This window comes from Nuphar pumila, chromosome 10 (genome assembly GCF_984573655.1).
Source record: "Nuphar pumila chromosome 10, dmNupPumi1.hap1.1, whole genome shotgun sequence".
Classification (NCBI taxonomy): domain Eukaryota; kingdom Viridiplantae; phylum Streptophyta; class Magnoliopsida; order Nymphaeales; family Nymphaeaceae; genus Nuphar; species Nuphar pumila.
In genome coordinates, this window is record NC_143258.1 from 84,065,473 (window position 1) to 84,082,415 (window position 16,943).

Consider the following 16,943-nt stretch of genomic DNA (forward strand, 5'->3'; position numbering starts at 1 on the left):
CTATCTAGTTTTCTCTTGTAGTACTTTGTCCATGAGAAGGTAAAATATAATCCATCCATCTGCTACTGCTTATGATCAGCCTAAGGAACATATTTCATGTTAAACTAATATAAGAGCTAGTACTTTGTCCATGCTATTTGTGGTTATTCACAACAAAAAACATACATTATTAGGACTTTGTTTGTTTCTTAATTTATTCATGATATTTTTACCTCTACATCTCTATTGTTGTCCGTGAGTTTTTCAATATATCTATTTGGGTTTTTGGCGTGATAATGACTTGCCAAAAGATGGTCAAAGTGCATTGTCTGTCACTTTATGAAGACATTTTTATGAGATCAATGCCTATTATCGACATCATATGATCGTACTACTGCAACAAATAATAGCAATAATAATTGCATTAGTAGTAATGACTTGGTGCCTTTTTGAGATGTGTTTTGAAAACGATTTAGGTTGTATTTTTCATTAGAACAACAGAATAAATTCAAAATTGTAGTGTTCTTGAACTGGTAGGAGCTGACATTGTCCGGGTAAAAGATATAAATATAAAAGTCTTGTTTCTTGTTTGAAGCGATGGCTCATAGACAATGTTGTTGTGCCTGTGGGAAGCGAATATGGACTTGGCAAGGAATACACACACTTGAGACGTTCAATTGCGGAGTTCTTATCAGGTTGGACTCTTCTACTATTGAAGGTTTTTGTGATTTTTCCTCTCTTCTAATTAACTATGAGATTATTGCAATTATTTACCTGAGATAAACCTAACAAATTGGAAAATTATTATTATTATTATTATTATTATTATTATTATTATTATTATTATTATTATTATTATTATTATTTGGTGCTGCTCTTGATAGCTCTTGGTTTGCCATGCTAACAATAAAATTTGTGCTTTAAAAGAAGAGACTGGATTATTTTCAGAAATTGTTTACAATCCTTTTGCGATCTTCAAATACTTGTATTTTATTCAATCTTTGAGCAATTTAGACTGTCACAAGAAGAGAACAAGAGAAAATGGCAGAGGAAGTTGGATTTTCCACCCGCTAACCGTAAAATACTGAGTACATGCATCGTTTTTGCTTTAAGAAGCTCCATTCTATCAAATGCTCTGCAATATCGGGATGGAATCATCCGTTCATTAGTCAATGCGTGAAGAAAATTATGAATCAGAGAAGTGTTAGTTACAAAAGTGTAGCCTCAAAAAACTGGTGTAATGTTGGATTAAGGGAAATTTATTTATATTTTCTAATCTTATACCAAACATTTGAGAAGTAATTATCTTTTTTGTGGGGCAAAACAATTTGGCTATTCTATGATTATGGAAAATTTTCAAATACCCCCCAAAGCCTTTGGTTTCATATGCACGCCTACCACTTGGTGGTTTTCAATTTCCTACCAAATTTTTTGCTTGGGTTAATCAAATGACACCTAAATTAGTTACCATCAAAATTTATGTTGTCTCTTAAAATGACTAATCTATCCATGGTAGATCTTTCCCAATTGGCAAACTATTGGTATTAGGAAAATCACCTCTCTCTCTCTCCATTTTTTTGATAAGCAAGCTGGGGTTACCGGTTATACAACTATACCATTGGGTTTTGAACATGCTGATAGACCTTCTGATCCAGAACCCACAAGATTCGGTCCTTCCATATCAAATCTGGAAGATATGCATACATGTGGCAAGGATCGACCTCTAAGGAAACAGGATTCTATTATCCAAGGAAATGAGGATATGCGTGTAGGTGGCCAGGATTGACCTCAAAGGAAACCGAATGTTGTTAATAATAGCAAGGCTAATGTAAAGGAGATATATAAAACTCCTCTTAATGCTGTAAATGAACAACTCTGTATGATTAAAAATACAATAGAAGAGAGAGAGAGTGAGGGCATTACCGTGGACGTAGGTTTCTCAAAACCGAACCACGTATATCTCGTGTTTCCATTTTTGTTTCTTTTTCTTCATGGTATCAGAGCCGGACATGGATGCATCCTCATCAATTGGATCCCTGTATCCCTATCCCTCGACATTGAATGTATCGAATTTTGTTTCTCTCAAACTCAGCCAGACCAACTTCTTGCTTTGGAGCACGCAGGTGATGGCTCTTGTGGAGAGTCAAGACCTTCAAGGATTCTTGACCTAAGAAATGGTGATGCCAAAGAAAACCATTATGGCGGCTTCCAATGATCTAGAAGTCACTTGGCTAAATCTGAAGTTCTTGGCATGGCGAAAATCGGATAGGCTCTTGAATGGTTGGATCACGAGCACTCTTTCCAAAACTGTTCTCGAAATCGTTATCGAATTGGAGACTTCCCGTGAAATCTGGAATGCGTTAGTTGACGCCTTTGCGCAAGACTCTCAGGAACGGGAGTTTTATCTCATGCAACAATTGACATCCTTAAGAAAAGGTCCAAACTCTCTCCTTGACTACATTAGCAAGTTTAAAACCATTTGCGATGATCTTGCAGCGATCGGTAAAAGTGTGGATGACAAGGCCAAAACCTTTTGGCTTCTTTAAGGACTCGAGGCAGGGTATGAGTCTTTTGTGACCTCCATACTCAAGCCATCGGTCCTCCTTTACAAAGAGATTATTCCTCTCTTACAAAGCTATGAAGCTAGAAATCATTTTTACACCCAAGAGAGAAGTTTCGGTTCTCAAATGGTGTTTTTTAATCAATGAGGGCCTGCATCAAAAAATCAAAACCAGCAACAGGGCACAATTTTGGTCAAGGAAACAAAAATAAAAAATTTGATGGGCAACATCAACAGAAAAATATTGGATCTTCCTCTGACTCGTCTAAAGTGAAGAAACATGCTGGGGTCATCTGTCAAATCTGCAACAAGAAGAACCATTCAGCCATGGACTTTTATAATAGATTCAACCATTCCTATCAGTCAAAGGAAGTCCCGCAGGCCTTGGTTGCCTTATCCTTGGCCGATTCTCAAGACTCAGAATGGTTCACTGATTCTGGAGCTACTTCTCACATCACAGGTAACAACCTAAATCTCTCTAATTTTAAAAAAAAATTGGGCAAAGATAAGATTATCGTAGGTAATGGTAAAAAATTATCTATTACTCATCTTGGAGATGCCAAGATTGATTCTTCTCCCTTGCCTATCACTTTGAAATACGTGCTTTTAGTTTCTCACATTAAAAAGAACTTAATATCAATCAGCAAGCTTACCTCTGATTATCCTTATAATGTTGAATTTTCTCTCTCTCAATGTTTGATTAAGCACAGGAGAATAGGAAAAATAGTTGCAGTCGGACATAGGCAAGGTGGGCTCTATTCCTTCAAAATAGATCATCAAAGGACGGCACCACAAGTTTACTTCTCGAACAGACAACGACATGCCTCTTATGATAGTTGGCATGCTCGATTAGAGCATTCGAATAACCATGTCAATAAAGCTCTCAAGGCAAAACATGTCGACTTCCCTTTTTTTCTTCTAATCGTCATAGCCAAATTCCTTTTGAAAAGATACACTCGGATCTGTGGGGGGCCAACCCCGATGCTCTCTCGTGAGAATTTCAAATTTTATGCCATATTTGTTGATGATTGCACTCAGATCACTTGGTTTTTTTCCCTTAAGAAAAAATCTGATTTCATGGGTTGTTTCAAGCAATTTCACACATATGTAAAAAATTATTTCAACAAGAACATAAAAATCTTTCAAAGTGATGGAGGTGGAGAATATATATGTTAATGACAATTTCTTGACCTATCTCAAGGATCATGGCATTCAACGACAAGTCTCTTGTCCGGCCACTTCGGCTCAAAACGGTGTCTCCGAGCGTAAGCATCAAAGTATTATGGAGCTTGGTCTTACTATGCTTTTTTATGCCAACATTCCCAATTTTTTTTGGGTAGAAGCTTTTTCCACAATAGTGTTTCTTGTAAATCGGCTTCCTTCGACATCGCTCAACATGGAGTCTCCTTTTGTTAGACTATTCGGGCACCAACCGGACTACTCTAGTCTTCGCATTTTCGGTTGTTGATGCTTCCCCTACCTGCGACCTTATGCCCATAACAAGTTTGATCCCAAGTCATTACCTTGTGTTTTCCTTGGCTACAGTAATGTTTACAAAGGATACCAGTGCTTTTATCCTACTTTTGGGTATATGTTTTTTAGCCGACATGTCATTTTTGATGAGCATTGCCTTCCATATGTACCATCCTTAGTCTCCTTCCAAGAAAGGACTAATGATTTGTTCTCCTATTCTCATTGGGAACCTCCTCTTGCTCTGCAGCTCGAGAGCCATAAACTTTCATCTTCTTCTGCTCTTTCTCAGTCTGAGAGCCATGAACCTTCCATGGCATCTTTCCGCATATATCCCTTTAATCATGACGATAACATCAGGAGTGATTCGCCCATTTCAGAACTGGCTTCACCCCCTGTTGCTCCATCCCCTGAGCCTCCCACTGATGTCGTTGGAGCTTCTTCCACCCATGCTTCCCAACGTATGATCACCAGGAGCATGGTTGGTACAATTAAACCCAACCCCAAATATGTTTATCTTGCTGAATACCCTAAGCTTCCCAAGGAACCTAAATCCATTCATTCGGCCCTCACCAATGTTGGCTAGCGCATGGCCATGGATGAATAGATTGTGGCTCTCCATGCCAATCGAACCTGGGAACTTGTTCCTTCTGACCCTCACACTAATGTGGTGGGCTCAAAATGGGTCTACAAGGTCAAACTCAAGTATGATGGCACTCTGGACAAACTTAAAGCTCGACTAGTCGCCCGTGGCTTCACACAGGTTGAAGGTTTAGACTATCTTGAGACTTTTTCTCTTGTTATTAAACCAGGCAACATTAGGCTCGTTCTCACTATTGCAACTGTTCAACAATGGGCCATTTGTCAACTGGATATCAAAAATGCTTTTTTACATGAGCCTCTTCATGAGCAAGTTTTTATGCGGCAGCCTCCTGGATATACAGACCCACAACATTCTAATTATGTTTGCGAACTTCATAAAGCCATCTATGGACTTAAATAGGTCTCTCATGCTTGGTTCAATCGTCTTCATGATTTCCTTCTCAGATTTGGCTTCTTCTGTAGTACTGTGGATTCCTCTATGTTTGTTCACCATTCTTCTGATGGGGTGTTGATACTCCTTGTTTACGTGGATGATATGATCTTGACAGGCAGCTCTTCATCTCTCCTAGATCGCTTTGTTATCTCCATGAACCAAGTTTTTCCCGTCAAAGACCTGGGCAACCTTCACTATTTTCTTGGGATTGATGTTGACTTCACTTCCTCTGGATTGTTTCTCTATCAAGCCAAGTATGCCGTTGACATTCTTGACTGCGCCAAGATGCTTGGTTGCAAGCCTTCATCCACGCCAATGGCCTTGAAGGCTCACAAACGGACTCCTAAAGATGAATAGTTTTTTGCCGATCTCACTTTATTTCGCAGTCTTGTTGGGGCCCTTCAATATTTGACTATCACTCGTCCTGAGATTTCCTTTAGTGTTAACTTTGTGAGTCAATTCATACATGCCCTCAATAATGCCAATTTTGTTGTTGTTAAACGGATTCTTCGCTATCTTAAGGGTACTCTTGATATGGGACTTCACATTTCTTGTCAGAGTACTTTGGATCTCTATGCCTTTTCTGATGCCGATTGGGCTGGATGCCCTCGCATAAGGTGCTCTATTACTAGATTTTGTACCTTCCTTGGTGCCAACTACATTTCTTGAAGTGCTAAGAAGCAAAATATTGTCGCCCGCTCTAGCACTGAAGCCGAATATCGGGCTATGGCCTCTACTGCCGTTGAACTCACACGAATCTCTTTTTTGCTCCGTGACATTGGTATTCCTCTCTCATCGCCTTCAATTTTGCATTGTGACAACCTCAACACCCTCTACTTGACCGTTAATCCAGTTTTTCATAATCGTGCCAAGCATATTGAGATTGATTATCATTATATTTGAGAAAAAGTCAATCAAGGCGCTCTTGTCACTAAATTCTGCTCTTCTCGCCAATAGCTTGTAGATATTTTTATTAAACCCCTTGCCAAAACATCATTTCTAGATCTTAGGGGCAAACTCAGCCTTCACCCACAACTTCGTTTGAGGGAGCATAATAGACATTTTGATCCAGAACCCACAAGATCTGGTCCTACCATATCAAATGTGGAAGATATGCATACAGGTGGCAAGGATTGACCTCAAAGGAAACAAGATTCTATTATCCAAGGAAATGAGGATATGCGTGTAGGTGGCCAGGATCGACCTCAAAGGAAACCGAATGCTGTTAATAACAACAAGGCTAATGTAAAGGAGATATATAAAACTCCTCTTAATGTTGTAAATGAACTAACTCTGTATGATTAAAATACAATAGAAGAGAGAGAGAGTGAGGGCATTACCGTGGACGTAGGTTTCTCAAAACCGAACCACGTATATCTCATGTTTTCATTTTTTTTTCTTCACATGCAACCTCCCAACACAAGGTGATGTGCACTAGCTGCTCCTACTAGAAGCGGAGTCTCTCTCTCTCTCTCTCTTCTCCTATATATCTGCAGATCATTTGAATGCCTCTCACCCATTGAAGAGAAAGGTGAGCCCACTCTCTCTCTCTAACGGGTGAAACTGCCCAGACCAGGGCCTTATCCAAAGTGAAGCATGTTTTGTTCTAGATAAGCTCAATCGTGAAACATTAAACCCGAATTCTAGTCAGGTGATAGGTTACTTAGGAGAGAATAAACTATCAACTACTTTACTCTTTTATATATATATATATATATATATAAAAGAGTGCTTACTCACGGAATGAACCAAATATTGTGTGGGAGCAAACCCTTTCTGAAGAAGGCCGTAAACAACTTTATCAATCCTTCCGTTTACTTTAATCTTTCAGCTTCACCACTTGTCACCTATATTGGGGTACTTCCAATCTGTTCATTAATGAAATTTTCCTTTCCTCCAAGAACTGAAAAAAAGAAAAAACGTTTTGCATCAAAATAATCCATGCAAGCGAACTTAAAAGCTATTTATATTTAATGAGTAATGCGCTCCTCCTGTCCACCTTGTTTTGTCCCATTCCATCCCTTAAAAAAACAGTGTTTTTAGGTTGTTTTTTTGCATTTAATACCATATATGTGATCTTAGTGGGAACCGGCTTTTGGATATACAGTTTTTTTGGGTGATCCAAAATCAATGGCTATAAAAAGTAACAGTTTTTTCCGACTCATAAATCATGTTTTTTTAATCAAAAAACATGATTCAAGAGTCTATTCTCATTAAATCCAGATTGTTAAATACAACTAATAGTTCATATCTATCCTAAGACACTTCAAAACTATGGGGCAGAATAAAAAATGAAGCCTAATATGTTCAGTTCTCATATTTAATTATTCTGCTTGGGTAACTATGGAAAGGACAACCCTCCCCCAGCTGTTGGCAGCAGGATTATCCCTTCAGGAGGGGGCAGCTCTATGTAGCACCAAGCAGTGTGCTAATTTTAGACCATGTTTTGTTGCATGTGCTGGAAGGGCCACCTTCCTCTGCCCGGGTTTCCTGACCCGTTGCCCACCACCAAAACTGAATCTGCTGGGCCACCAACCTCCCACTGATGTTCCATTAACTGATTACCTGTCATGTATCTATATCTAAATAAGCCCCTTTTCGATCCCATTTTCAAGACACTTGGATCTGGATCAGAACCTCCTCGATCCATTTGAGGTCTCTGTTAATTTATGCATAAAAGTTCAATGCGCAAAAACAACAAAAAAAAATGGTAACTAATGAATATCTGATTAAAAAGGTTTATGTTGCTTTTTTATCCTTAAAAATAATTAAAATTGCATTTTCATTCGAAAGAACAGAACAAAAAATGGGAATAAAAATTATATAATTGCATACAACGGGCATATGTGTTTTCTCCTTGAAAATCAAGGTGGGTTACGAACTTCAGGATTCGAGTTCAAGACTCGATGTGATCCGAACTTGAGAAATATGGTAAAACTGGATCTGGGTTCGAGTTTTTCTTGAAAAGTATCTCTTAAAAAGTTTTCTATGGCTTAAATTTTTGAAAAAAAATTATTTTCTGCTCCTCACTGAAAACATCAAGGTATATTCTACATAACGCCTATTATATCTTCTGATAGTATTACAACACGAGATTTTTGAGAAAGATTCCCTTAGGCGATATGCGACATTAAGAAGATGAACCCGGATCCAAATAAAACTGCAATCTGCTCTGCACCCAACTTTTACAACAGAAGAACAAACAAACAGGCCTCGCCCCTGGAATCCCGGAATCCAAATCCGGTTACCACATGCCCGAATTACCAAACAACCAAACCAAAATGGCAAAGACCCAAAAAAGAAGAAAAAGCAAAAAAAAAAAAAAAGAGAAAAAGAGGAGGGAAAAAACAAAACAAAAAAGAAAAATGAAACTCTTGGACGTCGTTGTTGGCGAATGGCACCGCCCTCTCCTCCTTCCCGGAGGCCGTCCTGCGTCGTCGTCTCCATCTACGTCTCCCTCCTCTCCTTCGCATTCCTCCTCCTCTTCGTGATCGTCGCACCAACTCAGCGCAAGTACGTGGGCACCAACTGGCAGGACCGCCTCGTGTCCTCCATCTGCAGCAGCGGCCGTCCCGCCAACCTCTCGGCCTACCTCCACAACCTCCACCTCGCCCTCGACTCGATCGCCTTAGACACGATCAATTCCGCCACCTTCTCCGTCGCCCGTTACGGCCGCGGCCCAGACTCGGCCCACGTCCTGGCCCAGTGCGCCGGCTACCTCGATCAATTTGACTGCCTCGTCTGCCTCCACCAGAGCCGCCGCCTCCTCTTATCCTCCTGCGACCCCTTCATCGGCGGCCGCTTCTACCTCGAGGGCTGCTTCCTCCGCGCCGAGAACCGCCCCTTCTTCTCCGAGTCGGTCTCTCCGGCCGACACGAGCGCCTGCGGCGGGCCCTCCGGTACAGGCCCCGGGTTCTCCGGGTTCGCCCGGGGCGTGATCGCTGACGTCCTGGACCGCGCCGGGAGGGACGGCGGGTACGCGCTCGCGACCGGGAACTCGTCGGCTGGCGGGAGGGTCTTCGCGATGGCCGAGTGCTGGCAGACTCTCGACGACGCAGGGTGCCTAGGGTGCCTTGCAGACGCCGCGGCGGCCGCCGAGGAATGCCTACCGGCGACGGAGTTCCGGGCGATGAACGCCGGGTGCGTCCTCCGGTACTCGAGCTTCGACTTCTCCAACCGCTACGATGCCGGCGGATTGAGGGGGTTCGTCACGCGCCTCGGTAAGTTAGGCTCGTCCATCGGTTTGGGTACGACCCAATCTCGGACTCGAATCGTGTCATTTTGAATTCTGCACCATGAGAACATGCCATTCAGAGACGTGTCTCTAAAGACACGAGCGGACGCGATGACAATCTCCAAATCCAGCTCTGGTTCATTAGTTCGAACCTTGACCCAGATTCGATGCCATCACGTGACGGTTCTGGTGCAGGGGCTGGGAAGCGAGATGTCCTCGTAGTTCGGCTCATACAAACTTGTGAAAGAGGCTCAGCTTCACTCATGATGAGTTAAATCCTATTGCTTATAGCTTTGAAACAATATATATATATATATATATATATATATATATATATATATATATATATATATATATATATATAGTTTAAGAGCTAAGCCAGTTAAAGCTCAGCCACTTAACTTGGGCTTGCCATGGGCTCAAACTCAGCTTGGCTGGCTACAAGAATGAGCCAAAGACGTATTCAGCTCGTTTAATTACCAGCTCTAGCCTGTTAACATTAGGGCTGCTTAACGAGCTGAACGAACCGAACAGGGCATGTTGAGGCTCAGCTTGTTTACCGGAGCTCATGCTCATGTTTAGGCGCTTGACTTATCCCTGAATGAAACGGGTTGAACACGAGCTAGCTCGTGTGAAAACATTTCATATATATATATATATATATATATATATATATATATATATATATATATATATATATATATATATATATATATATATTTCATGCATCCTTCTCTTAATTTGTATAAATATCGTGTGCATTAAATTTTTATATATTATACTTAATATATAGTTTACATAAAATAAATAAATAAATAAATCTATAAAAATATAAATATAATATATAAACGTAGAGTCACTAGAATATGAGAATGGGAAATATGAGAACTAATGTGCCAACCATAATTTTTATGACTTTTTTATTCTTTTCTCTTGAATCTAACCGCACAGATGTGATCTACATGCTTGGTTTCATAAGAACACACTCTTCAATCATCCCATTTTGATACATAAATGAGATTTTTTAAGGCGTTAAAATCAATGGGTCATATTCTTTGTAAATATTCAAGCATTCAAAAAGCATATTTTTTATAAAAAATACACGAACTATTGGTCGATTTCTGGCAAATTCATCATGCCAAGCACATCCACATGGTTGGATTTGCAAAAAAAAATGTTGGTCCAGTTCTGATATTTTGATTATCATATTTCAGTTCTCATATTTTGGTTATCTATACGACCTCTTCCCATCCGAGCCAAGCCAAACACGGGCTCAACTCATTTAAGCTACACAAGCTGCTCGTGGCTCGGCTCTCTAACTATACAAACCGGAACATGAGCCGAGTCGCAAGCTGCTCGGTCCTTTTACCTGCCATAGTTGATAGCCTTACCCACAAGTCTTGCCCTGCTGCCCTAACCAGGCCTATTTGGACTAAAATCCGGTACCAATGCCGCTCAGGTCCGACTCATCGACAGCCTTGAATTGGATAAATGATAGCATGCAGCCACTAGAATTGACGTTTTTTATGTTTAAATTCCAAAGTTGGTTCCCTTGATGATTGAATCTTGTATGTTTATAGTTGCAAAGTTCTTACCAATACTTTTGTAATTTTCATTTGGTTTTTCCCACATTAGCTTTTATCTTTTTTTTCTTAGAGGAATCCACATTAATTTTTATTACTATTGTTTTTTATGACGAAGTTCCCTGCCAGGCAGGTAATCTCTGGGTGGGGTCACTGACACCTAGGGGTGGGCATTAGCCAAAAAAAAAAACTATTTGCAGCAGTCAGGACTGGGCTACAAAAATGGATAAAAATCTACTTCATATGGAATCAGGGTTGGGCTAGGACTGGGCTTTTAAAAAAAATTAATTTTTTTTTTAACTGGGCCGGGAGGCAAGGCTGTGCTACAGCCCGGTTTCTCATTGTTTCTTTTCACTTTTTTAACACTTTTTCATTGCCTTTTATTACTTTTCATTGGCTTATCCTTCGCTTCTTATGTTTTTCTATTAAAAAATAATAAATTTTATTTTATAACAAGCTGGGGAGTTGATTTTATATTATTTTATACGTGTGTGCACATAATAGCTTCACAGGCACTTCCTGCTTTCCGCTTCATTCTACTTTCTATCACTGGCTTCTTCGCTTTCGCTTCACGCGTTGCGTCTCCTATCCACTTCGTTTCCTGGTAACTGTGGTTTAGAGAAATAAAAGGTTTAGAAAGCACCACCATGTGACGTCGTGCATGAGGGAGAATCTAACTTTCACGATGATCACCGCGTCCTTTCCTGTTTTGTTTAGATTTTTAGTACACAATGGATTGCTGGATGAAATTTTGTATCTAATTATTCTGCGGTTGCATGATGCAGTCGCGCGCATCGTTTTTGTGTTTTATTTTCAATACTTGCCCTTCTTGCTCTTGGCCATCTCGACTGCAGTGGGGGTATGCCTTGGTGTATTATGTTACCAACGAACAATGAAGTGGGCGAGGAAACACAAAGGTGAGACATCAAAACTGAAAATGAAATCAGAAAATCATTTGATTTGTTAGTTTACACTTGTCTTTGTATTCATTGCACTTAAGGTTTGTGGATTTTGCAGACAAAACAAAAGCACAAGGAATTGATTCATCAATTGTATCAAAAAATCTGATCTTCAAGCATTCCGTACTTGTGAAAGCAACTGGGTCCTTTAGCAAATCAAACAAGCTCGGTCAAGGAGGATTTGGTGATGTCTACAGGGTAAGCTTCTTGAAATTGCAGCATGAAAAATCCTTACAAAATTTGTGGTAATTGAAATCATAATGTTAGTATCATGGCACTTCACTCAGTGTAACTAGAGTTTCTGACTATAGTTATGAGAATATTTTTTTTAATATTCACTATGAAAAAGAACTATTGCTGATGCCACTAAATCACCCCCGGATTTAAATTGACAAGTGGGCATGGACAAAATTTCATAGTCCCCTTGCTTTTACCTTTGTTTCTTTTTTATTTTTGTCATATATTTGCTTATATAGTTCAAAAGCATCGTTCACTGATATAAATTGCTAGTTTTGGATTGTCAAAAGCTAGAGAATGAAAAGAAACAACGCACAAAAGAGCTTGACTAAATGTCAATCGAAGTTTATAATGTCATTTGCTCAAACAAATATGCAAACTTCCAATCCTTGAATTGAATTCTGACCTTGCAAATTAACTAAATTGGTAGTTCTGTTCTAAATTTGCTTAATTATTTTGTTCATGTTTGTAACTAGTGGTTGTTGGTACTTGATATCATAATGGGTTCAACTTATGCCTCAATTTGAGTAGAACATTCTGCATCAATTTGTTTGTTTTTACTTAATATTCTTTTACATAATGTATCAGGGATGCTTGCCTGATGGGAGAGAAATTGCGGTGAAAAGGCTTTTTGTCAGCGCAAATAATCGAGGTCAGGAAATTAACAATGAAGTAAACATTATCGGCCGCGCTCAACACAAAAACCTAGTTAGGTTTTTGGGATGCAGCCTTTCTGGTGCAGAGAGTCTTCTTGTCTATGAATTCCTTCCGAACAAGAGCCTTGACAGAATGCTTTTTGGTATGTAAGGTGTCATGCTTGACTGTGTATAGTGAGTTCTTCATGTTTCATTGTAATGTTCCTCATTAGATATGCTAATAGTGATCCTGCATCGTTATCATATACTCAATAGAACCTACGTATATAAATTTATACTCACAAATATTGGCAACATTATTATGATTTTGTTTTGATATATTACTATTTTTGAAAAATACAACTTTAATTATCATGATACTAACACATTTTTTTATATCGTTTTGTACTTCCTCGTGTTATATCCATTAGGCAAAGACATCCCTATTGTTTATATATATTTTTGTACAGAGATTTTCGCAAAAACTAAACTCTTAATTTTTGTTGAGATTTTACCTTTATATGAAAATCGTGATATCAAGGCTTGTGACAGTGACATGGATGGAGTGCAGATGTGGGATTTGGGCACCTCTCATAAAGGGTACCTTTTAAGATACGTATAAGATGGAAAATCACCAATGAGTGCCTAAATTTCACTAGCTCATTGTTCACGAGAATCACGACCACCCACTTGTGAAACTTTGAGATGATGACTATCATGAACTTGTCATTGCATTTTATACACTGTTATGTGTAAAGAAACAGCATAAATGAAGGTATTTTGTAGTATCATGTCTTAATTAACATGATTATATTTGTTTGATGATTAGTAAAACCATTTATGGCATATATGTCCGTACTTTTCCTTTCCTTAAAAACTTCAGCATATGCAGATACAGAAAAGAAAAAAGCGCTAACATGGAAGAAGAGGCTGGAAATAATTATTGGCACAGCTGAAGGACTAGAATACCTCCATAAAAGATGTCAATATAGGATAATTCATAGGGACATAAAGGCAAGCAATATTTTGCTAGATGAAAAGTTAAGGCCCAAGATTGCAGATTTTGGTCTCGCACGCCTTTTCTCATCTGATAAGTCTCATATCAGCACTTCAATTGCGGGAACACTGTAAGTAGTTTTCTGTTTAACTTTTCTATTTTCTATCTATTACACAAATTGTAATAAAATCTGAAATGGGAATTGGATGTAACATGCAATTTGTTAGAAATCTTCTCTTGACTTGTTCTATATATATTCATAAGGAAATAAATGTAATCATGTAAACTAGAGTGATGCTCGCTACAAAAAAGAACATTCTAAAGATGTTGGCTGTCTAAAATCTATCTAAAGGCTGATTTAAAAAAAAATTGCTGTTTTAGTATTTATGTGATATTATACTATGACAATTTTCTAGATTGCTTATTTTGTAAAACATAATTTTTTTATGTTCTTAGAAAAATGTCAATCATATTTACAGAAAGTTTTGTCCTTGCCTATTCTTTGCCAACCACAATGAATATTGCATAAGGACAGAGGTTCAAATTTTTACAGTTCGTAAGTCAATAACACTGTCTTTGTATTTGTTGCAATGTTCATGCTTTTAAGATGTAACCTTGAGATGGATATATGTTGAAATTGTATTGAGGATGTGGTTTATTTTACATGCTTATTTTAGACATCATTTGCATTTGATCCATTAATTGTTACTCTGTTTAAGCAATTATTTCCAGCTCATATTTTTATTTTACAACCATTATTTGCATTTTCATTAATGTAGTGGTTTTTTACTTTTCCAGAGGATATATGGCTCCAGAATACATTGCTCATGGACAATTATCTGAGAAAGTTGATGTTTATAGCTTTGGGGTTCTTGTGCTAGAAATTATTAGTGGTACAAGAAACAACAACTTGGACAAACTAAATGGCAAAACCCTAGTTACAAAGGTATGTTCACTATTATCACACTATTTATCATCATATTTCTTTTAGATGAATTCTGGTTAAAGGCTTTTGCATATATATTATCAGCTAATGGCCCACGCTGTATACTTACGACACACCAAAAGGTTAGGTATTTTTTTCAAATTGGAAGTAGAAATTTTTCAAATTTATGAATGTTATTACGTTATTAGAACACTATGATTCTTTCAAGTATGAATCATGAATAAGTTGGGAGTTATCATTCCAAGTATAAAAAGATGTCACATGGATACGGCTGCAGATACAGGGATACAGCCATTTTGATAAAGTTTTTCAACGACATAGCTACAAACACCTTTTTTGGTTATACATATTATTTTTTTATCCTATAATACCATAAGATGCAATTTATCAATGTTTGCGTTATCAAACTAAAAAAAAATGAATTTCATCTAGTGCTATAAATTGTTTCTGCATGTAATGTTCAGTGAACATAAAATCGTAAAGTTAAAAAAATATATTTTCTTGGTAAAATCCTGGGCAGTTTGTCAATAAAAAGATCAAGAATATAAAAAGTAATTTGAAAATATCATGGTTTATTTGAGATCATCTTTGATCCTGAAATTACTGTGATAAAACTGTTACGTTTTAAAAAATATCGCCGGTAGTTATTGCATAATTTTTATGCATGATAAGCAGCAGCAGCAGCAGCCGATGTTTAACTTATCTAGATCATGTGTTCTCGCAGGCATGGAAATTATATCAGTCTGATTCGTTGTCACAACTTATTGATGAAAGCATGGAAATTGGTGACCCAAGTGAAGCAGCAAGGTTAGTGCAGGTGGGCCTTCTTTGCACTCAGGAACTGCCATCTCTACGGCCATGTACGAGTTTCTTAGTCGAAGTGATAAAACAAAAAGATTTCCATGTCCCAACACCTTCAAAACCTCCATTCGTTTATGATTCCAGCATAAAAGATGTGTGTCAAAAGTCTGATACTGCATTAAATCCAACAACTTCTTTTTCTCTTGATTGTAGTGAGCTTTATCCTAGATGATTCGCTTTGTTCTACGCTCTCTCTCTCAGACAATGGCGTGTTTGCACGTGCATAAATGCTTGCGTGAACAATACCTTGGCTGTGTTGGTTGTTCTTCAAAAAATACCTTGGCTGTTTGGTGCCTCAGAGAACCACTCTATAGCCAAATGGAAACTTATGTCAGACCACTTCAACTTACGCCCGTGTCGTGTCCTGTTGTACATTGTTTGTAAAAGGAAACTGCATAAAATGGGTGTCCCGTGTCCTTTTGGGCGTGTCAATGTGACAGATGAAATCTAACGAAGCTGACAAGTAGGGCAATGGTTGATGAAAGGGTTGCATGAAATGTACTCTAGTAATCCATTCTTATTCGCACCTTGTTTTAGTTGCTATATACATGATCACATAAAGGATCCCTGTGGCAGCAATTGTCAACAGGGGATGAAACCCAAGGGGTTTGGCGTAGTGTGATGGGGCCTAGACGGGCAGTCTAGGTTCAAATCCCATGGGCATCACCCCCTGCCTAAGTCGAAGCTTGGCGACTCCCTGGGGTTGAGGGAAAAGCCCTCAGAGTTTTTCGTCAACATGGACAAAGATTGTAGTACGGCAGGCTGAGCCAGCGCAGTTAGGTCTCTGATCTTGGGGTGGTTTCTCCCAATAAAAAAAAAAACTTGTCGACAAAAGATTATAGGGATGCACTAGGGGTGAAAACGGGTCAGGTTTGGTTCGGACCCAGGTGAAACCAGACTTGGACCCAATTTTTTAGTGTGATATCGAGTCTGGACCCAGGTCTAATCAGGTCCACTATAAGAGAAACCATACCCGAGGCCGATAAGAATTACATGAACCAGACCCTAACCATACCTAGTAAAACAATATTTTTATCATTTTTACATTGAAAATTTGCCGGTCTTAATCAGGACTCAGGTCGAGCCCAGGTCAGGTATAAAATTTCACAAACTATACTTGGATCCATGTATTAATCGGACCTTCGGGTGATCCGGACTCGAGTCTTAATCAAGTCTTCTTATTTATCACCATACCTGGTCCCTATAGGGTTTGATTCGGGATCGGGTCCAGGTAAACCAGACCCGTTGACACCCTTAGGATGCATCAGCATTGCCCTTGTTAGAAGACGGATGCCCTCAACATAAAGGAGGTCTAACGTTGTTTATATGATTTTGTACCTTTTCATGATGAACTTGGATAGCAAGGTAAGGTTATCTACGTAAAAGTATCTGTTAAAAGCTGTGGATAGGGGTGTGTAGTGGGCCGGGTATACCCGGCTTGACCTT

At 38.8% G+C, this 16,943-nt stretch overlaps 1 protein-coding gene across 1 annotated transcript; it reads left to right on the forward strand.

Annotated features, from left to right (window-relative positions):
* Positions 1–8,439: 8,439 nt before the first annotated feature.
* On the forward strand, positions 8,440–15,669 carry LOC149827115 (cysteine-rich receptor-like protein kinase 2). Its single transcript, XM_090018436.1, has 6 exons — positions 8,440–9,265; positions 11,880–12,019; positions 12,647–12,857; positions 13,586–13,820; positions 14,489–14,636; positions 15,361–15,669. The coding sequence occupies exons 1-6, from the start codon at positions 8,440–8,442 to the stop codon at positions 15,667–15,669; spliced, it is 1,869 nt and encodes a 622-aa protein (XP_089874562.1).
* The last annotated feature ends 1,274 nt before the right edge of the window (positions 15,670–16,943 follow it).